The sequence below is a fragment of the Felis catus genome, chromosome D2, assembly GCF_018350175.1.
Source record: "Felis catus isolate Fca126 chromosome D2, F.catus_Fca126_mat1.0, whole genome shotgun sequence".
Lineage (NCBI taxonomy): Eukaryota > Metazoa > Chordata > Mammalia > Carnivora > Felidae > Felis > Felis catus.
In genome coordinates this window covers 7,129,893-7,153,420 of record NC_058378.1, presented here as the reverse complement: position 1 = coordinate 7,153,420, position 23,528 = coordinate 7,129,893, and the positions used below count along the sequence as shown (strand labels likewise).

Sequence of the window (23,528 nt, the reverse complement as noted above, 5' to 3'; positions counted from 1 at the left end):
CACCCTCCAGGCTGCCCAAGAAGGAAAGGGGAAAAACAAAGGGTTAACTGATAGATCACAGTCCTGCAGGACCTGAGTCTCCATCTGTTGACAAGCATCTTAGTAAATCACCAGAAACAGGCAATCTTATCAATAGCCAAACCTCCAGAAACCTATAGACGCCATTTCCTGCAGCCCCAACATCACCTGTCCACGGTGATGTGGGGACAGAGGCAGGAGGGAAAGGCAGATAGAACTAAATCTCCTTATACCCTGCAGCCCATGGACAAACAATTGAGGCTGGCAGAGCAAACGTTTCTCGGGGAAGGCCCTGCTGTCTCAATGCTAATGCTTTGCTGGAGGGAAAACCACCCTAGTTTCTGGCCTCCACCTTCCTGGGAATCTTCTTTAGCATATGAAAATCTCACTGGAAACTTCCCCTGGATTTTACCTCCCCCAGTCTCTCCTCCTGGTCCCCGGGCAGCTCTTCCTGCCCACGGGGTCCTGTCCCCGAGCTTTCATAAAATCACCTTTTGGCACCAAAGACGTCTTCAAGAATTCTTTTTTGGCCGTGCGCTCTGGACCCCGCGAACCCCACTATCGCCCCCAAAACCTCGTCACTAACTACCTACCGCCTCTTCCGTCTGTTTCAGGCCTGTTGCTTGCCCTGACTATTGCTCCCAGTTTTCTGAGATTGTAAGAACCACGCTAAAAAAGCTTCTTTCTCAACTGCTGCCCTTTGCTCTTTCCATAAAAGTCCACTTTTGCGTCAGAGAGGTTCTACTTTTGAAACCTTATCCAACCTGCTGTTTGTAACCATGGCAGCAACAGCTCTGGAGTCAGAAAGCAGAAACCGTGGTTCCAAGCCCGCCCCGCGGCAGATGGTCCCAGTGAATGTGGACGCGATCAGAGGCTGCCTGTCGGTAACATCAACCACAGAACTCAGAAGCAGGAGGGACTTTAAAGACCTCGGCCCGAAGACCTCGTTTTACAGAGAAATAAGCTGAGGTTCAGAGCAGCTCAATAATTTTCCCCGGATTTGGGAGTACCCACTGGTATTAAAACTACGCACAGTACTTGGGTTTCTGGTCAAGATGGTTCAGTAAGCCCATACTTTGACATACTTCTTCTGCTTAAGTAATAATATGGTATAACATTAAAAAAAAAGGGGGGGCACCTAGGTGGCTCAGTTGGTTAAGCATCCAACTTCGGCTCAGGTCATGATCTCACAGTTTGTGGGTTCAAGCCCCGTGTCAGGCTCTGTGCTAATGGCTCAGAGCCTGGAGCCTGCTTCAGACTCTGTGTTTCCCTCCCTCTCTGACCCTCCCTGCGCGCGCTCTCTCTCTCTCTCTCTGTCTCTCAAAAATAAATATTTTAAAAAATTTTTTGTTTTTTACATTTATTTTTGAGACACAGAGAGAGATAGAGCGTGGGGGGGGGGAGGGGCAGAGAGAGAGAGAGAGGGAGACACAGAATCCAAAGCAGGCTCCAGGCCCTGAGCTGCCAGCACAGTGCCTGATGCGGGGCTCCAACCCACGAGCCGAAGTCAGATGCTCCACTGACTGAGCCACCCAGGTGCCCCAAAAATAAATCAACATTTTTTAAAAATTAAAAAAAAAAAAAAAAAAAAAAAAAAAAAGACAAGACAGAAGGTCTGAAACACAGACTACATATTCCATGAGCCGGAACAGAAGAGTAACACGGAGTAGCGAGATGGGCTGGCGCTCCCCAGGAAGCAGCAGAGGGGGCTCGGCTTGTAAGCTCTGAAATTTAATGGGGACCAAAAATGTTTCAAATGAGGTGAGAGATCAATGATTTGCTGCTTGAAAGCAGGGTCCTGGGCTTCAAAGGATGAACAAAAGTGCCGTACAACCACTCCTGGGAGACACAGCCCAAGAGGAAGGGGTGTGCCCTGGCCCACGGAGGGACGGTGGGCCACACTGAGGGCTAGGAGTGGCTTGGTGACACAGCCACCCCCCAATATCGCGATAAGTGTGGCTTGGGATCAGGAATCTAGGTTGTGGCAACTGCAAAAACACTAGGCATGTCGAAGTGAGGACAGAAAGACTGGGAAGAGGAAAAGGCAGGCAGAAATAAACACAAGTTCCATGCTAAACAAGTGTGCCCACGACATTTCCAAAAAGAAATCTAACTAGGAAGAGAAAAATAAATACATACATAAAATAAAATCAACAGGGGGAACATGAACTCATTCAGGAGGAAATGAAAATTAACTTTAGGCCACAGGCCGACAAAGACTTAAAATAAATGTTCAGAATGGCCAAAGAGACAAACTGAAGATTAACCTTCAGTGTAAGAGAACAAAAAGAAGACAAAACAAAAATATGGAAATTAAAACAGGCAGATCTGAAAAAGAACCAATTAGAAGTACTGGAAAGTATTTTTAGTCATTGAAGCTTTTTTTTTTTCAACGTTTATTTATTTTTGGGACAGAGAGAGACAGAGCATGAACGGGGGGAGGGGCAGAGAGAGAGGGAGACACAGAATCGGAAACAGGCTCCAGGCTCTGAGCCATCAGCCCAGAGCCCGACGTGGGGTTCGAACTCACGGACCGCGAGATCGTGACCTGGCTGAAGTCGGACGCTCAACCGACTGCGCCACCCAGGCGCCCCAGTCATTGAAGCTTTTAAAAAGTAGTAATGAATTAAAAAAAAAAAAACAAACCCAAAACACCTCACCAGATGGATGTGGTCAGAACATCAGTTGGAAAGCAGTATCCACAGACAAAGGGTTAAAAAGCAAGCAGCAGCGAAGAGGCTTGGGGGATCAACTTACAGGTGAAGAGATTGAAAGGATCCAACAGAACATCTAACAGAAGTTCCAGTAGACGGGACGGAGAAAATGGCAGAGAAATAATATTTAAAGAAAGAAAAATCAAGATGGTTCTGGAACCGGAGAAAGACATGAGCTTTGAGGTCTACCCTCTCATACTGAACAAAGACAATTCCACATTTACAATTACACTTCATCAAGGGTAAAGAGAAAAATCTAAAAGCTACCAGAGCCTACAGATTAAAACAAACAAACAAAAAACAAAAAAAGGGCGGATAATCCAACAGAAAAAGGGGGAAAGACTTAAACAGGCACTTCACCAAAGAAGCTGTGTAATGGCCTTTGAAAAGCAGCCCAATCTCATCAGTTACCTGAGAAATGCGAATTGAAACCAGAATGAGATAACAACCCCCGCCCCCCAAATAGTTAAAGTGAAAAGATGGGCAATACCAAGCAGTATTGTCAGCCCAATGGCACTGTCACATGCTGTTGTTGGGGGTGTGGATTAGTACAACTGCTGTGGAAAAATGTTTAGCAGTCACTACCAAAAGTGGACCCAGACATACCCTATGACCTAGCAATTCCGCTCCTAATGGAATCTATACAGATTTAGAAATGCATGTAGATGTTCACCAAAGGCACAAGAATTTTAATGACAGCACTACGCTCCTAGCCACAAACTTGAAACAACCCTAATGTCCGTCAAGAGATAAATGGGTGACTTATGGTATATTCATATAATACAATACAATGAGAGTGAATGAACCACCATTCGTGATACATGAATGAGCCTCATAACATCGTGTCGATTGAAAGAAGCCACATACTAGAACAAAATGTTTACAAAACATTTATTTGATAAAGAATCTGTATTCAGAATCTGTAAAGAATCTTTCCACATTTCAATAACTAGAAGACAGACAACCCACTGTTGGGCAAAATATTTGAACAGGCACTTTATCAAAGAAGAGACAGGAATGGTGGTGACCCTCTAAAAGACTTGGGGGGCACCTGGGTGACTCAGATAAGCATCCGACTCTCGGTTTTGGCTCAGGTCACCATCTTGTGGTTTGAGACCCGTGTTTGGCTCTGTGCCGAGTGTGGACCCTGTTTGGGATTCTCTCTCTCCCTTTCTCTCTGCCCCTGCCCCACTTGCACCGTCTCTGTCTCTCTCAAAATAAATACATAAAAAGTTAAAAAAATAAAAGGCTTGGGAAAGAGAATCTGAGAAGATGGCAAATGGTGGCATAATGTTTTAGCTTTCTCCGACCCGTTGACTCCCATAAAAACAGAGCAACAGATTATAAAACCAACAGCCCACAGACAACATCCACAGTACAAGTTGATGAAGTAGCCCCAAGAGTTCCCCAAACTGAGAAGGGACACAGAGCCACAGGGCCCATAACCATATAAGCGTCGTCTCCATGGGAACAGTGGGGTAGCTGATGGCATGGGGACTCACCCACAGGTACTCACTGAAAGTAGAGCGCCAGTACCCAAATGCAGCTGGGTTACCTTCAGCTCTGAAAGGACTTGAGCAGAGGCCCCGTGAACCCCTAAACGTCAGCTGCTGGTGCTCCCTTCTAGATGGCCCCACTTTGAGGAGACTCTCCTGGGAATAAAAATCCATAGAAGGTAGAACGGGAGATAAAAGAGAAGGTCCAGATGAAAATGGGGGCTGGGACTGAATCAGGAGAGCTCACGAAGTGCAAAGGACAGCCCTTCTGACCAACCCCCCACCCTGTATACCCTGCCACCGCAGCCTAGGTGCAGGAAAATGAATTAGCAGATTATAGGAAGATCCCACATATAAGTGCACAAGCTTCCATGTGAGGTCCGTGCTGCTGGTCTGAAGGCTACACTTTAAAGTGATAACATGATCACTGAGAGATCAACTTTTGTGTTCAGGTCCTCAGATTGGGAAGTATTTTCTAGCAATGCCTGTATGGAACAGGATTCTGACATACAACCACCCAGTAGTCACGTGGTGTTTGCTCTAACCCACATTGTTCTTGCAATGGGAATGAATCTAAGAGGCACGTTTATATGATGGAGTGGGGCAGAGATCATTGACGGGGCGTAACCTATGCAACTTGCAGTAAATTCTCACCTTTTGCACCTCCCACCCCCTTAGAATACTGCATCACAGATAGCTGGTAAAGCATCTGCCCGCTGCCGCCGCTGAGGTGTGCTCAAAGAACCTGGCTTTATGGACTCAGAGGGTAAGTCATGAGAGTGAGGCTACAAGAGTCCATGTGAATGGCTGCTTTCCTGAACGAAGCAATGGAAGGGAAAATAGTACGCAGTGAATGATCATTCCCATTATTTTGGGACTGAAATTGACCTAGAATCTCCAACAGGGTCTGACTTGCTTGAAATACTACAGATACATGGAGCGCCCGGTGGCTCGGTCGGTTAGGCGTCCGACTTTGGCTCAGGTTGTGATCGCACCGTTCGTGAGTTTGAGCCCCGCACTGGGCTCTGTGCTGACAGCTCAGAGCCTGGAGCCTGCTTGCGATTCTGTGTCTCCCTCTCCCTCTGCCCCTCCCCTGCTCACACTGTGTCTCTCTCAAAAATAAACAAATTGAAATACCACAAATACAATTTTAAGGGATGGTCTGTGATGCAACAACTAACCCGCCCTTCGGAAAGCCTTCTCCACTAGGTGCGTGGTGCAGTCAGCTGAGCCTGGGGAGACGGAAGGAACCCATCTGTCTTGGGAAAGGTCATCTGAAAGGCTCTGATGACATTTTGTCTCCCCTGGGCCCAGCAGTTAGAGCCAACGGCTTCAGAGAAGGATAGAGGAAGGCAGCATTTTCATTGCACTGGTGAGCAGAATTAAGAGATTTATGTGGTGTACAGAGTGCATGACTCAAACAATCTGCGCACCGAAGTGCCTCAGATGAACTTGGCCGAAATTCCATTCTTACCACTGATAGAACGAACACATCTGAATAGAGCTTCAAGTATTAAAACAAAAAACACGACGAAACAAAAAACCAGGCACTTTCATGCTCGACCTCATTTCTGCATCCGCAAAATGGATTTCACGCCGACTTCACAGTCCGTAACAGAGATTAAGCGGAATAACAGTAAAATACTTTCTCAAGTACGCGGTAGGGGTAGGTGTTTCCCTTACCCGATGGTGACTATTAGTTTACACACTATTTTGTAGGAACCTTGTTAACACCAGGTACGTTGGGAATTATCTAATCTCTCATTACATTATGGCTCTGTACCACGAGACGACTTTTCTCTGAAGGCGAGACTTGGCGGATCCGTTTGGGCAAATACTAACAAATACGTGCACCCCGATCTACAACAGTGCTCGTAAAACACTGAGGAACCAGAGCTTTTAGACCTGTCAAAGTCAACAGTTCTTTGAAGCTCTTGGAGGCAAGTCTCCCAGCTAGGCTTCTGTTTTTTCAAGAACGAGGTTGCGGACAGCCGGACTTGAAAAGCAAGTACAACTTCATCTCCTCCCTCCAGCAGGTGATGAGGCAAAAATCAGCACTACCTGTCTGGAAAAGCTGCACGGGGCCGGCTGTGCCAGCCCGTTTCCCCCTCAGACAGCCCTGAAGACTTGGCAACCAGGCTAACACAGAATCCCAGCGGCTTCCGGCTCCTTACAGGGACCTGGGAGTCTCAGGCACTGGTCTCCGCGAGGATAAGGCCCCAGGGCATTGCTTCTATCTGTCCCAAGCCTCTCAATCTGTCCTCAGACTCTTTTCCAGGCATCTTAGTAGTGAAACGGCCAAAAAACCTCTGAAAGCCAATTGTTTTTTTCCCCACCAGGGTGAGAACTCAGGTAGGGGAAGGAGACTACGAAACCTTTAACTGTCTAAAAATAGTCAAGTCGGGAAACCGGGCTCTCCTCGCGATCCCCCCAAGGCAAAGAGTGACAGAATGTCAGGGAGCCGACACTGCAGACAGAGGAAAGACCAGTCTCCTGTCCGCGCCATCTCGGGAAGGCAAGGGAAAGGGCAGACATCAGGAAGAGAACTAATGGTCTGCCAGGGGAAGAGGGACTATGGCTAGGGCACTGCCAGTGTTCTTGCCATCTCCACGAAGACTGTGTCTCACCAATGAAGAAGAGCTTTCTCCTCTGGAGGTATACAAAGACATACACCACCATCTGTAGAGTCTGTATCAAAACTGGATTTTTTTCTTTAAAACAGAGTATCTGTTGAAAAAGTCTCCAAAAGCACCCATACTGTCAACGTTTGGTCAAAAGACAATCAGAACCAAGGTCGGCAGCATGAACCCTAAAGAAAAAAGCAGGTAGTATCCATAGATTTCCACCCCAGCTTGATTTTCCATGTTAGCTATTTCAGAAATCCTGTACAATAGTCTCATGGAATTTTGTCATGATACAAGGAGTATTATTGAATTTGGAAGGCTGTCATTTTAGTGAACAAACATTTGTTCTCCCAGTACATCAAACAAAAGCGTGAACACGAACTGCTGGAGTCTAAATAATGGTTCAAAATCCGGGAAGAGATGGAAGGTGTTGAGTTGAGACTAGTTTTAGAATAAGATGAAGAATCCCTCTATCTTACAATGTATTACTTCAGTAATGACCAAACAGTTTGGTTTTTTTAGGTAAACTCTACAACTTGGAGATCAAGAGTCACATACTCTACCTCATACTGAGCCACAAGTTCCCCATATGGCTACAGCTCTAAAAATTAACGTCCTCCCAGGTTGCTAGATAGGATGCTCAAACTACAAATCTTTTCATTGGAACAACATGACTTTTTTTTTTTTTTTTTGCTGTGGCATTTTCTCAAAAATACTATCACACACACACACACACACACACACACACACACACACACACACAGATAGCTTAACAGGATGTGAACGCGCTTAAGAGTGGCCAGAGCGGCTGGGTGAGTGGAGGGAAATGCTAAGGGAGCGGGAAGAATGGTTAGGAGGGAACGCAGTAATCTGGGAAGTAAGTTCCAGACAGCTACATATAGGCAAATTGTATGGTAATGCAAATATTTATTTTCAGCTTCCATTTGGCAGAAGACAGTCTGAATTCCAAGGATCATTAATGAACCACATGAAATACCCATCTTAGAGAAATATATTCTGAAAACTTACACTTACATCTTCTGGTTTGGTCGTATGTGCGGCTCCCAGATATTTAAGGGCATGCATCAGTTCTGCAGGTGACAAGAGGAAAGCAACCAAGGGAAGATACAAAAGTTGGTTGTGCCTGGAAAAACCAGCTCTTATTTCTTTACAAGTTCAGTGCTGCCTTCAGTGTTCAGATGACGAGCAGGATTATATGCAAAAATAGTATCAAGTGAACGATGACGGGCTGGAGAGCAGAAACCTCAAAATGATAACATGACTATAAAAAACAGTAAGTACAACGCACACATACATCAAGTTGTAGATTAGACAGAAAAATGGCTCATGGCCACAGCCTGTTATGAATCGACCAAAATGTCAGAACCAGCAGTCAGTAAATTTTGGCTTAACTCAGTGATTTGGTCACCTATTATGAACGAACTTGTTAGCCAAAGATCATTTTTCGATGTTCAACTTTTTACATATCCCATCCTGGAGAAGACCGCTGGATTTTACCATAAGATTCTTCAGTTTCAGGCATATCCTAAATGGGAATAATAGCACCAGAATAAACACGATCTCTGTAGCATTAGCTAAACTGGACCACACTTACCTTCCAGCCTGAAGAATTCACTGTTAAGATGACTATATGGTCCTTTTAGCAATAAAATTAAACGATTCTTAAACATGAGACCTTTAAACTTTCAGGAGAAAGTCTGTAAATCAAAAATTCTTTAGTCGATGTGTCAGACACCAAGTAAATGTTAAGGGCTTGTAGGATAAGCCCCTTGGAAGAACTATGTCCATTCTATTTTATATACTTATATTCTGAGTCTAGTGTATGTACATATAATGCGTACTCAAGTACTGATGTACTGACAATACTAATTTGTGACAAATAATCAGGATCGAGGAAAATCTTCAAGAGAAGACACGGCAGTTAAAGTAAATCCCTCATTCAAGAATGAGACGTACCATACGTCCTTTCACAGAAAATTGAGTCCCCGCAACAATACTGCAAGTTTCCATGAGTCAAGCGGCAAGGGAATGGTGAGAATACTAAGTTTTATGCTGGTTACCCCGAGGCACAGAACACAAAAAAGACCTTAACTGTCCTTATTTGGATCTACAAACAGGATGACGGACATGAACGCTGGTTATAGTATTCTCTTCTTTGCCCATTTACCAAAAAAAAAAAAAAAGAGAGAGAGAACACCAGACCTTTGCAGGGACAATCAGAGGCATATTGGTGCACCAGCAGTATTTACCAGCTAATCATCTATTTTATGAACGTAATTCATTTGAGGATCAATCATCAACAGATGGTCTATGCAACTTCTTTTATAATTTCAGTATATAGTTGTGATACTTCTTATCTAGATTTTTAAGAAAATGCATTTCCATTTCTCTTAAAGAAGTGGAAATTTACTTGAGGAAATTTCTATCAGAATAAAACTGCCTTATATTGCCTGATTTAGTCAAAGCTGCTTGAAACTCCAACTTTTTACCATCATTTACTGCCTGTATCAACACAGCAGAAAAGACCTGATAATAAAGTCACAAGAATTCCGTTTATTATTATAGCAAACACTTTCACAGCATCTGACAAAACTCAGAAGTATCTGAGAAACGGGCTCAGATCTATGAAACTAAGCCAGCCAGGATGAAATCTTTATGGGGGGTGGGGAGGGAAAGGGGGAGAATGGAAAAGCAATAAATAACCAAAAGATACATTTCACATAGAGGCAAAATATAAAAAGAGGCAAAGTGATAGAATGAAAAAACAAACAAACCAAACTGCGAAGGAACGGACTAAGAAACTTTGATTCTTTCCGTCTTACTCGCTGCTAATGGTCCCCTTTGTCCCTCCACCGTTACAAATGCAGAGCAGCTAAGGTAGTAATTAAAGAATGGCCTCGCAAGACTCACCAGGAGGTCAAAAGGAATTACTGAAAAAGTGTTCAGATACTTTATAAAATATCTATTTTATTATACTGTCTTCCTTCGGTGAAGGTGTCCTTTGAAAATCACACTCTATTTCTTAATATCATTTCAAATCCTTAACTAGAGAGGCTAGCTTCTTCCAGAGTGACGCTCCCGGGGCTCCGCCTGTTTTCCGCGGCACACGGATGACAGCAGAGCCGTGCCACCTGCGGGAAAGCGAAGGGCAGCACAACCGTGAAGTTACGATCATCCCTGGGGCAGATGCTGTGACTCCAGCACCCTCAAGGATCACTGTGAAATCATATTCTGTGTCAGTGTGGGAGTTCTTCTACAAAGAGGAAGAATCTAACTTCTGTCAACACGTGCAGTGCCGGCTATTTTTCCCAACAGACTTTTCCCCCGTAAGACAGCTGCCCCAGGAGAACCGCTGCTTACACATCCCTGTCCAGATTCAAAAAGAAAACCCGACGTCTTTCTGTGAAAAGACAGCAATACACAAGTACTGGGAAGGCTTCCTGCAACCGCGGCTTGCCCAGCCACTCCAAGCGCGGGGTCACTCCCTGACGGACGGAAGATCCTGTCCGGTGACTCATAGCTCATCAGACGTGTTGTTCACCTTTGGTAATTCACACTCGTCACTGGCGCGACAGCTCTGGAGGAGGTCCCTGTAGTGCTCCTTGAGATCCTCATATAGGGAAGCAGTTTCCTGGGAGTGAGCCAATGGCAACACCTTTTCATTCAATAGCATCTGCACCCGGAACTCTTCTTTGGGAGTCTTCGCATTCTTACAATGGTAAAGCACAAACATGAGGTTCGAGGCATAGGGCACAATGTGGCCACTTCGGAACTTCCGATGCATCTGTTCCTTATAGTTGTAAGCCGTCAGGGGCTCCTTGTCTTTGAAGTAGCCCATGAGGGAGAGCAGTGGAAGAAGGGTCTCCGCGTGACCAAACTGCAGGACGACTGGAGAGGAAACCGGCTGAGACCTTGAAAGACAAATGGAGAAAAAATATGTGTATGTATTCATGCCGTGGAGGTAATATCTACAGTAGTGAGAAGGGGCACACAACGTTCTCACCTTTTCAAATCTTTATGTACAGACGCCAACAATACGGCTAAGGTTCTGTGTGGCTGAGAACTGAATGTTTTACACTCAGGGTTAAGTTCCCAGTTCAGAATCGCTGTGGTATTGCAAATCCATCTAAAACACTGCACACACGCTATTCTTTATATAGAGAAAAAAGAGTCTTTACTAGGAGATTAACGACCTCGAAGCAGATGTGGATTTCAAAAGTGTATGGCCCTTCCGTGAAGGAAACTGAGCACACTGGCCCTTAGTAAACCACTGATTACTCCACGGAGGGCCTCTGAACGAACCTCAGGCGCTACCGTATCTATATCTGGGAAATGGGGACAAGCAACACTCAGTCAAGGTCTTGGCTAAAACCTGTCTGAACAGTGAATGGTAACTCATGTACTCCTTCAATGTTTTATAAGACCTGCCTTGGGCACTACATTGGGAGAGAACCGCAAAGGGTAGAGAGACAACCTGTTCAGCCGCCCTGCTGTGTTTGTGGCTGGAGTGGAGTCTGCACAGGGCCAGCAATACAACAGCTTTCCACACCATGAGCTAGGTCACCTTTTTTTACTGCAAGTTTTCTATGCCTTCTATGCCTTTTTTTGGTAAAGGCTTTTTTTTTTTTTTTAAATATATATACAGCAGCAAATGACTTAGTTTTCCCCCAACTTTAATAGAAAGAATGTAACTTTGCTCTTAAACAAAATCTGTAAATCTACTCAAACACACTGAGCCGTCTAATCGATTAGCCTGCCAGCCCCATACCAGATTACACACTTGGGGCACCTGGGTTTCCCAGTGGACAGCAGCATTTGAGCAGGTTTGGACCTTCATGATTCCCCACAAATTCAGACGGAACTAGACAGCAAGCAGATCCCAAACCCAACGAAAACATTTACAAGTAACAGTAGGGAAAGGTTTTCTCAGTGAATCACCAACAGCCTCAGACCTGAACATGATCAGTGTCCATGTGGAAAAGCGTGTTGAAAGAGCTCACACCTGGTGGGTGCAGAGAGAGCTCACTCCTGGAGGGTGCAGAAAGAACTCACACCTGGTAGGTACTGAGAGAGCTCACACCTACAGGGTGCAGAGAGAGCTCACACCTGGTAGGCACTGACAGAGTTCACACCTGCAGGGTGCAGAGAGAGCTCACACCTGGAGGGTGCAGAAAGAACTCACACCTGGCAGGTACTGAGAGAGCTCACACTTGGCGGGTGCAGAGAGGACCACGACAGACCTCTCCCAGGGCTGGAGAAATCTAGCCACCGGGAACTCTCGAAACAGCCACTCCAAGGCCCCATTCTAGCCCAGAGGCTGCACACACTAGAAGCTGCTGGGAGGGAGTCAAGACTGAGTCGGACAGGGACAGCAAAGACCAAAAAAAGCGCCAGTCGGATCAAGGTCAGGGCAGCAAACCAGGACCAGGAGATCTCAGAAAGCAACCTGCCATTTTCTGAACAGCACACACATATAGTACCAAAGAAGGGAGACGCAGGAGGTTAAAGAAGCAACCTGACGTGAGCCGCCTTCTAAATATTCAGAGAAACTAAATGCATATTAAAATGAGCAATAGAAAAGTAAATAGAAGAATAAGGAGCAGAAAAACATCCCTACAAAAAATAAAAGTATACGGTACTAGAAATACTCAAAAAATACATAGAAACTGTAACATACTATTTCTCAATTATCCACTATTCTGAGATTAATATTCTCTAAAAGGGAATAAGCACTTTAAGAAGAGGGAGTTGGGGGGGGGGGGTTACTCCCTCTTCTTAATTGGTGTATTTTTTAATTCAGTCATCTAAAGTATTTAAAATCTGTATTTATTTCCAAGAAGCATCCCCTTAGGCCCAAAGTTACAAAGCACTATCATTTAGACCATAGTTATATTTGGTTTCATCTGCATAACTAGTTTTGAATTTTGCATTATTTGTCAGTCTTTAAAGATTGGGTGGATCTCAGATTCTTAAAAATCCACAGATTTTTGGCTCCTCTTGAAAACCTAAAAGACCTGACAACATATGCTCCCATAAGGCAATAATTAGCTGAACAGGAATAAGGGTTACTCCGGACAGGACATATATACCCACTGCCCAGGACATCTATCACTGCACACTGTCTAACCAAGATGGATTCATTCATTACTTACCTGGTGCCTTTATACATTTGAATAAATGCAAGCCAAAGCTAATACCACTGTCATAATGTAAATATAATGGAACTTAATAGTAATACATAATAAGTAAGTTATGTAAAAATATAGTTGACCCTTGAACAATGCAGGACTTAGGGGCACCAAACCTCTGTGCTGTTGAAAATCTGTGTACCGGAGCACCTGGGTGGCTCAGTCGGTTAAGCATCCGACTTCTGCTCAGGTCATGATCTCGCGGTTTGTGAGTTCGAGCCCCGCGTCAGGCTCTGTGCTGACAGCTCAGAGCCTGCAGCCTGCTTTGGATTCTGTGTCACCTTCTCTCTCTGCCCCTCCCCCACTTGTGCTCTGTCTCTATAAAAATAAATAAATGTATTAAAAAAAATTAAAAAAAATCTGTGTACCACTTTTTGACTTCCAAAAACTTATCTACTAGCTTCCTGTTGATTGGAAGCCTTTTCGATGATAACATAAACAGTTAACTGACTGTTTATCATAGACTACTGATTGACTGTATATAATACATTGACTGGAAGCTTTTTTGATAACATAAACAGTTGATTGCTGTTTTTTATAATATACTATTGACTGTATATAATACATGTAACACATTTTGCATGTTACAGTGTATACATACATAAAGCAATATATTACATATTTTGTATGTTATATGCATTACACGCTGTATTCTCACAGTAGAGAAAAGAAAATGTTAAGAAAGTCCTAAGAAAGAGAAATTACATTCACAGTACTACACTGCATTTATTGGAAAAAAAAAAAACCAAACAAAAAACAATGCCCATGTAAGTGAACCCACCCAGTTTAAATCTGTTGTTGTTTGAGGGTCACCTGCTCTGGTTTACGTTTTAAGTCATCTAGTACAAGGAAGCAACTGCAAAGCCAGGACAGGCTCTCATCCTGATGCTCCATTGCCGTTATCTACAGGATCCATCAGGATGGGAAGAGGTCAGGAAGGATCGCAGCAATACCTCCAGAGTCCTGCAGAAAGACCAGTCAGCAACTCTCCTCTCTTCCCCACTGAGGAACTCCAACAAATGTAAGACAACATGCGATACAAAATTTTCTAGTTTCAACAAATTACAGCAATATTATCAATGAACTATTTTACACTCTTTTTCTCTATCAAGTCTTCGAAATGCAGTGTGTACTTCACGCTCACAGCACCTCTCCATACAGACCAGCCCCATTTTCAAGTGCCGAATGAATGAGCACGTGTGGCTCGTGACTACTGCGTAGAACTGTATACAGCATACACACATAGGAGTATATGACAGACAGTGGTGACGACAGCCCCATATACTTGGACTCAAAAGTCAATCAGATAAAGAGAAAATGGGAAGAAAGATATGAGACAAATAACAAGCACATGTACAAAAAAAATGCGTGCTAGGGAAAGGGAAGAAACCAACACAGCTATGTACAAATCATGAGTCCAAAGTCGCAGTAATGACATCCAAGCTACAGAAAAAATTAAATTTAGGTTGTGACCCACATGTAAGTTTTAAAACTGAAGGCTCTTTATGTAGAAAGAGCAATCAAACTTCGTTTTCTGTTTTGACTTGCTTTACTGTCAGTTATATGTTAAAATCAGCTATTTTTTAGAAGAAAGTTGAGGAAAACCATGCTTTGAAAATACTCAAGAATTTTATGGGAAATCAAGTTAGTTTATATATTAGATTTACGTAGGGAGCTCTGTTAACAAAAATTAATGTCTTCTGCCATTTGATACATCTAAATTAAAAAAAAATGTTTTACATTTATCACAGCATTATTTATAGTGGCCAAGATAAGGAAGCAGCCCAAGCATCCATTCACAGATGAATGGATAAAGAAGTGTTCTATACATGTGGTATATACACACAATGGAATATTACTCAGCCATAAAAAAGGACCTATTTGCAACAATGTGGATGGACCTAGAGGGTATTATGTTAAATGAAATTTAAGAAACAAATGAACAAACAGGAAATAAAAGAGACAAAAAACCCCAGACTCTCAAATACAGACAACAAACTGGTGGTTGCCAGGGGGGAGGTATGCGTGTGATAGATAAAGCAGATTAAGAGGTACAAACTTCCAGTTACAAAATAAATAGGTCACAGAGATGAAAAGTACAGCATAGAGAACATAATCGGTAAGGTAACGCTGTTGGGTGACAGATGGTGGCTATACTTATGGTGACCAATGAATAAGGTACAGAACTGTTGAATTATTACATTGTACCTGGAACGAATATAACACGGTATATTAATCATACTTCAATAAAAAAGTATTCCAGGCAAATAGTTAACTCACCAATAGTTAAATTCACCAATACAATAATAATAACTTGAGACAAGGATAACTACTAATTATGGGGTGAAAACTAACATAGCCTTCCCCAAAATAGTCTTAAACACGGAAAACACTAATTTGCTTAGAAATCCAAATGTGTATGTAGGAGATAAGGAACTTACAATTATTTGCAGGTTGTATTTTCTACAATAACCAGATAAAAATATTTTAAGCTTATAGGGGTGACAGGTGTGATCACTCCCTGCCAAGTGCCAGGTACCATGCTAGGTGTTTTTTGCTGTTTGTGCTTATCTGTTTTTAGAAGGGGAGGAAAAAATAAGAAAGGTTATAAACATGAAAGAACAAAAAATCCGAATAAAACATGTTCCTGGCTCTTGCAGATTAGCACTCGTGTAAGTGTTAAGGGAACTGAACAAAGGGAAGCAAACCCTCCTGGCTGGGGAAGAGCTGGGTGAACTTAGAGGAGACGGTGTCTCAGCAGGGTCACAAATACATTCCTAGTAAGTCTTACAACAGAAATGCTGCCCACTGTGGCTCAGTAAAAGGTCACGGCTGGTTTACCCTACGACGTGGATATTATCATTGCCCGTTAACAGACGAAAAAACTGGGGTTAACTTACTTATCTAAGTGATCTCTTAACTCACTAGAAAAACACTAGCTATTAATTTGTTTCATTCATTAATTTGTTTCATCCACACCTGAAAAGAAGGATCATTTCATGGGCTATATGTAAATCAGTCATAAATGTGTGTGCACAAATCTTTATTGAGCATACAAGACACTTAATTGGTTTGGTTTATGGCTTTTCAAAAATGTCAAGAAAGCAGACTATCAAAAATCTGGCTTAGAGAAATTTTATCCCATAGAGAAAAAGCTTATTAAATAGAAAAGAATGCCTTAGGATATTTTATAAAATATATTATCAACATGAACATAAAATTGAAACCCTGAAGTGGCCTAAAAATTCTTTAAGCACTTCCAAGTTTTACACAATTTTAAAAATCTCTTTCTTGATTTTGGCATTAAAAAATTTCAGGGGCACCAGCGTGGCTCAGTCGGTTAAGTGGCCAACTTCGGCTCAGGTCATGACGTTGCAGTTTGTGAGTTCAAATCCCATGTCGGGCTCTGGGTCAACAACTCAGAGCCTGGAGCCTTCTTCGGATTCCGTGTCTCCTTCTCTCTGACCCCTTCCTGACTTGTGTTCTCTCTCTCACTCAAAAATAAATAACATTAAAAAAAAAAGAAAAGAATTCAGAGCTCACTAAATGTCTAGGTTGGGTTAAGGTAAAAAGAATTTAACACACTCTTAAATAAGGTAAGAAATCTAAAAGAATGTTAAGTATTTTTTGTACTAACTCAAAAGTAGTTCCATTAAATTATAGCTCACAATATAAATCACTTCAGTTTCCAACATAATTGTTTTTCTTCACAATTTTATGTTTTCCTAGCCAAGTTCATCTTAGTAATCCTTAATGGTTCCAGTGTTAAAATTAAATGTAATAATGTAATCTTCTTCAAGACTCCCCAAGAAAGTAGAAGTAAAACATCTAACTTATAATTACGAGGTATAAAATTCCAAAGAATAAAGCCAATAATTTTTCAGCCATTTTATACTCTCTAGTACAAATCAGGGATCTCCTTATAGTTAAGAACGTCAGAATGCTTTTTTTCTTTTCTTACAATGATTAAGCAACACGTAAATTGATTTTTACTTTATTGTTTGAAACTCAACTGCCAAAATATCAAACTCTAGGTATATATTTTTTTAATGTTTATATATTATTTTGAGAGAGAGAGAGGGCGCGACAGAGCCCGATGCAGGGCTTAAACCCACGAACCGTGAGATCATGACCTGAGCCAAAGTTCACAAGGCAAAGTGATACCCCCCAAATTGGAGACACAGATGGTGGGCACCGGGGCATGGTGGGAAAACCTCAACTGTTAGTGACGAATGGCTAGGGGCTCAATATGGGCGAGTCAGAGTTAAAAACATCGAGGGACCCTGGGGAGAACCCACACTTAGTGAGTGTTACCTCCAGGAACCCAGCCAGGTCCTCACAGTGAATCCCTTCTTGTTTCTGGCAGGGGGAGGGGAAAGGAACCATTCTGAAAGACACGGAGCTTTCTATTCCTCTTAACAAGGCCTACCCTCAGAAGAAACTGCTCTACCAGAGTCTAACTTACCTAGGGGCAGGGAAATGCCCAGTTCTAGCCACCTCCATCCGTCCTGTGCCACCTAAGGATGGGGAAGTGAGAAGCACTGGTGCCGTTCACAGCCTGAGCCACAGACTCATCAAAAGGCTGAGACCCCATCCCAGGTCTACAGGAGTCTACACCTCACCACCACATTACTAAGGGCTTATCTACCACAGGTCTTTGTATCCAGTACGTCATGCCCACTTTAAACAAAAAAATTACAAGGTATACTAAAAGGCAGAAACATAGTTTAAGGAGACTGAAAAAACATCAGAGCCAGAATCAGGTATGGCAGATAAGGGTGGAATTACCAGGAATTTTTAACTATGATTAATATGTAAGGGCTTCACAGGCGCCTGGGTGGCTCAGTTGGTTGAGCATCTGACTCTTGATTTCAGCTCAGGTCATGATCTCATGGATCATGGGATCGAGTACCACGTCACATGAGCATGGGGCCTAAGATTCTCTCTCTCTCTCTCTCTCTCTCTCTCTCTCTCTCTCTCTCTCTCTCTCTCCTTCTGCCCCTCTCCCCAGCTTGTGCATCTGCCCCTCTCCCCAGCTTGTGCATCTGCCCCTCTCCCCAGCTTGTGCATCCACCCCTCCCAGGATAAAAAAGAAAAACAACAACTAATATTAACATGCAAAAATGGATGGATAATGTAAGTAGGGAGATGGAAATTCTAAGAAAGAATCAAAAAAGTACTAGACATTAAAAACATGGTACAGAAGTGAGGAATGTGTCTGTAACCTGGACACAGAGAGAATCTCCAAGTTGGGGCATAACAACAGAAACTTCCCAAACTGAACAGTACAGAGAATAAAGACTGGGAAAAGCAGAACAGAATATGCAAGAACTGTGGGGCCATCACAAAAGGTTTAATTAACATGTGTAATGCGAATACCAGAAGGAGATGAGAAAGACAGAAAATGATGCAATATTTAAAGCAATACTGACTGAGAATTTCCCCAAACCACAGATCCAGGAAGCTCAAACGCCAAGCAAATAAAAACAAAAAACCACAAAAAAACCACCCACTGTACCTAGGCATACCATATTCAAACTTCATAATATCAAAGATAAAGAAAAAAATCTTCAAAGAAGTCATGCAAGCAAGACAACGAAGTATTTCTGTATTGAGAGAAAAAGCCCACCGACATAGAATTTTGTACCATGCAAAATCATCCTTCTAAAGTGACAGAGAAATAACGGCTCTCTCAGACAAAAATTGAGGAAATTTGTTGCCAGTGGACACGTCTCACGAGACATGTTAAAAGAAGTTCTTCAGAGAAAGGGAAATAGTTGTAGGTCAGAAACTCAGATCTACATAAAGAAAAACAGTGAAGATGAATAAGTGAAGGTAAAATAAAAATGTTTATGATTTTTTTTTTTAATTTTTTTTAACGCTTCTTTATTTTTTGAGAGACAGAGTGTGAGAGAGAGAGAGGCAGAGAAAGAGGGGAGACACAGATTCCAAAGCAGGCTCGGGGCTCCGAGGTGTCAGCACAGACCCCGACGTGGGGTTGGAACTCACGAACCGACAGATCATGACCTAAGCTGAAGTCGGACACTTAACCCACTGAGCTACTGTATTTTTTTATTCTTAACTGACCTAAAGATAATAATTTGCTCAAAATAATAATAGCAATAACACACTTGATTATATATGTGTGTTCACGCGTGCGCACACACACACACACACACACACACGTATGTGTATGTGCAAGTAAAATGAATGGCAGCAATGACGCAAGGGACAGGAAAGAAGCCTGGGAACGGTTTGTTACAAGGTGCGTGCACTACCCCTGAAGTGCTAACAGTGTTATCTGAAAGCAGACTGAAGTTAGTTGTGCAGGCATATGGCAAATTCTAGGGCAACCACCAAGAAAAGAAATACAGCTGATATGCTACGAAAGAAGAGGAAATGGAACGATACAAAATCCTCAACTGAAACCACAGAAGTTAGAAAAAGTGTGGAAGATAAAATGAGAACAAAGAACAAGGGCAAGAAACAGCTAATAGTAACAAATATGGTAGATATTAATCCAACTGTATTAATAATCACTGAAAAAGTCAACGGACAAAATATACCAACTAAAAGACAGAGATTGTCAGAGTGGACCAAGCACAAAACCCAACTACATGTTACCTACACGAAACCCACTTTCAATGCAGATTAAAAGTAAACTAACGGAGACAGATATAGCATGCTAATGAACACTGATCAAAAGAAAGCAGAAGTAGCTATGTAAATTCGGACAGAGCCAACTGCAGAGCAAGGAAAGTTATTAAGGATAAACGGGGCATTACATATTGATGAAGGGGTTACTACTCCAAGCAGATAGAATATTCCTTAATGTGTATGTAGGTATGTGCCTAACAGAACAAAATGCATGAGGCAAAAACTGACAGAACTACAAGAATAAACAGATAAACTCTCTCTTATAGTTGGAGACTTTAACAATCCTCTACCAGAAATGGACCAATCCAGCAGGCTAAAAAGTCAGTAAAGAGAAATTAAGCTCAACAAGACCATGAATCACCTGGATTTAACTGACATCTGTAGAGCACTTCATCCAACAATAGCAGATTATACATTCTCCTCAACTTCACATGGAAGATTCACTAAGAGACCACATTTTGTGACACAAATCACATCTTAAAAAATTTAAAAGAACAGAAATTGTGTGACATTCGCTCAACGGAATGAAACTGGAAATCACTGACAGGACAACTGGAAAACCCCCAAATACTTGGAGGTTACACACCACACTTCTAAATAACACATGGGTCAAAGAAGAACTCTCAAAAGAAATTTAACTCCAAAGAAATTCGAAAACATTTTGAATGAAATGAAAATGAAAACACAACTTATCAAAAATTTGTGGGATGCAGTGAATACAGTACCTATAGGGAATTTTATAGCACTTAATGCCTATATTAGAAAAGAAGAAAGATCTAAAACCAACTATCTAAGCTTCCATTTCAGGAATGTAGAAAAAGAAAAGCAAATCCAATCCAAAGTAAGCAGAAGAAAATAAAATTAAAATTACGAGCAAAAGTCAGTGAAATTTAAAACAGAGAAATCTTTAGAAAAAAATGAACAATATCAAAAGCTAGTTCTTTGAAAAGATCAATAAAATCAGTAAGTCTCTAGCCAGGCTAAAGAGAAGGCACAAATTATTAATATCAGAAAAGAAAGAAAAGAGATCACCAAAGATCCCATGAACATTAAACAGATAATAAAGGAATATTATGAACCCCATACCTGCTAAGTCTGATAACCTAGATAAAATGGACCAATTCCATGAGACACAATCTGCCAAAACACAAGAACAGATGATCCAAGTAAACCTATATCTACTAAAAACTTGAATCAGTAATTAATAACCTCCCAAAAGGATTCCTTCCAGAAGGATTCACTGGTGAACTCTACCAAACCTTCAAGGAAGAAATTCTACCAATTTTCTACAAGCACTTCCAGAAAACAGAAGCAAAGAGAAAGAACTCCTAACTCATTCTGAGACCAGTATTACCCTAATACCAAAGTTAGGCAAAGATAACCCTAGAAAACACAACCAATCAATATACATGAAGACAGAAGCACACAAAAATCCTAAGCAAAATAGTAACAAGTTGAATCCAACCAACAATGTATAAAAAGAATTATACACCCCAACCAAGTAGGATTTATCTCAGGTGTCAAGGCTGGCTCAATATTCAAAAGTCATGCGAACAATCACATCAACAGGCTAAAAAAGAAAAATCGTGTTATCAAGAGCTTCAGAAAAACCATGTGACAAAATTTAGCACTCAGTCATGATCAAAATTCTCAGCAAACTAGGAACAGAGGAACTTCCTCCACTGCATAAAGAACATATGCAAAAAGCTACACTTAACATCATACTTAATGCAAAGCTTTCTTGCTAAGATCAGGTACAAGGAAGGCAAAGATGTCTCTTCTCACCACTAGTTTTCAACATCATACTGGAAGTCTTAGCTAACACTCCAAGACAAGAAAAAAGGGTATACCTATTAGGAAGGAAGAAATAAAACTGGCTTTGTTTGCAGATGACATGATTGTGTATGTAGAAAATCCAAAAAATCAACAAAAAACTCCTGGAACTAATAAGTATGTATAGCAAGTTTGCAGGCTACAAGGTTAATACATAAAAGCCAACCGCTTGTCTATATGCCAACAATAAACAAGTGGAAATTTAAAATTAAAAACACATTGTTGTTATATTAGTACCATCACAATGAAATACTTAGGTATAAAATAAAATATGTCTATGATCTATATAAGAAAAAGTACCAAACTCTTACGAAAGAATCAAAGAGGACTCGATACCGTCAAAATGTCAGTTCTTCCCAATTTGATCTATGGATTCAATACAATCCTAATAAAAATCCCAGCAAGTGATTTTGTAGATAACAACAACTGATTCTAAAGTTTACACGGAGAAGCAAAACAATATGGATGAGCCAAAACAACACTGAAGGAGAAAAAGAAAGTTGCAGGATCGACACTACTTGATTTCAAGTCTTACAGTAATTTTACAGTAATCAACATAGTGTGGTCCTGGCGAAAGACAAACAGACCAATAGAAAGGAACAGAGAGCCCAGAAATAGACCCCTATTAATAGAGTCAACCGGTCTTTGACAAAGTAAAGATCAGAAAGCAAAGGTAATACAATAGAGCAAAGACAATCTTTTCAACAAATGGTGCTGGAAGACCGGACGGGAAATAAACCGCACCTAGACACAGACCTTGTACCCTTCACAAAAATTAACTCAGAAGGATCACATACCTAAATGTAAAACTCAATACTATAAAACCCCTGGAAGATAACGTAGGAGAAAAACCTAGATGACCTTGGTACTGCAAGGACTTTTTAAATGTAACATCAAAGGCGTGACCCATTTAAGATAAAAGTAATAATCTGGGCTTCATTAAAAGTAAGAATTTCTGCTCTACTAAAGACAATGTCAAGAGAATAAAAAGACAAGTCACAGACTGTGAGAAAATATTTACAAGAGACATATCTGATAAAGGAGTTATCTAAAATATACAAAAAACTCGTAAGACACAACAATAAAAAAAACCAACCCTCTAAATTTAAAAATGGGCCAAAGGCCTGAACAGAAAACCTGAGCAAAGAAGATAAACGGATGGCAACTAAGCATATGAAAAGGGGCTCAACATTATACATCATTAGGGAATTGCAAATTAAAACAATGAGACACCACTCCACTATCAGCAGAAGTCCAGAACACCGACAATGCCAAAGGCTGACAACAGAAACTCTCATTCATTGCTGGTGGGAAAGCAAACTGACAGAGCCACTGTGCAAGTCAGTTTGGAGGTTTTCTCACAAAACTAAACATATTCTCATCGTACAATCCAGCAATTGTGCTGCCTGGTATTTATGCAAATGAACTAAAGAGTTATGTCCACACAAAAACCTGAACGTGGATGTTTATAGCGGCTTTATTCATAACTGTGAAAACCTGAAGCAACCAAGAAGGCCTGTTGGTAGGTAAAGGGGTAACTAAACTGTGGTGCATCCAGATAATGAAATACTACTCGGTTCTAAGAAGAAATGCGGTATCAAGCCATCAAAAGACACAGAGGAAACTTCGATGCGTATTACTAAGTAAAAGAAACTATTCTGAAAAGGCTAACTATTGTACAATTCCAAATATGTGACATTCTGGAAAAGGCAAAACTATGAAGACAGTATAAAGATCAGTAGTTGCCAGGGTTTGGGGGAAGGGAGGGATGAACAGGCAAAGCACAGAGGGTTTTGAAGGCGGTAAAACTATTGTGTAGGATATTACAACGGTGGGTAGATGTTGGTGTGTATCTGTCCAAACCCAGAGAACGCAGAACGCCAAGAGTGAGCGCTAATGTAAGCGTGGACTTTGGTGACCACGAGGTGTGTCAGTGTAGGGTAATCAAGTGTAGCGAAGGTCCCGCTGTGGTGTGGT

At 41.7% G+C, this 23,528-nt stretch overlaps 1 protein-coding gene across 1 annotated transcript in view; it reads right to left on the bottom strand.

Moving 5' to 3' along the window:
- Nucleotides 1–7,762: 7,762 nt before the first annotated feature.
- The window catches only part of MINPP1 (multiple inositol-polyphosphate phosphatase 1), a 49,304-nt gene continuing 33,538 nt past the window's right edge, over nucleotides 7,763–23,528 (bottom strand). The window contains exon 5 of the mRNA XM_023240327.2: nucleotides 7,763–10,784. Coding sequence (XP_023096095.1) covers nucleotides 10,388–10,784 — 397 coding nt within the window. The 3' untranslated portion in view covers nucleotides 7,763–10,387. The remainder of the gene's footprint in view (nucleotides 10,785–23,528) is intronic.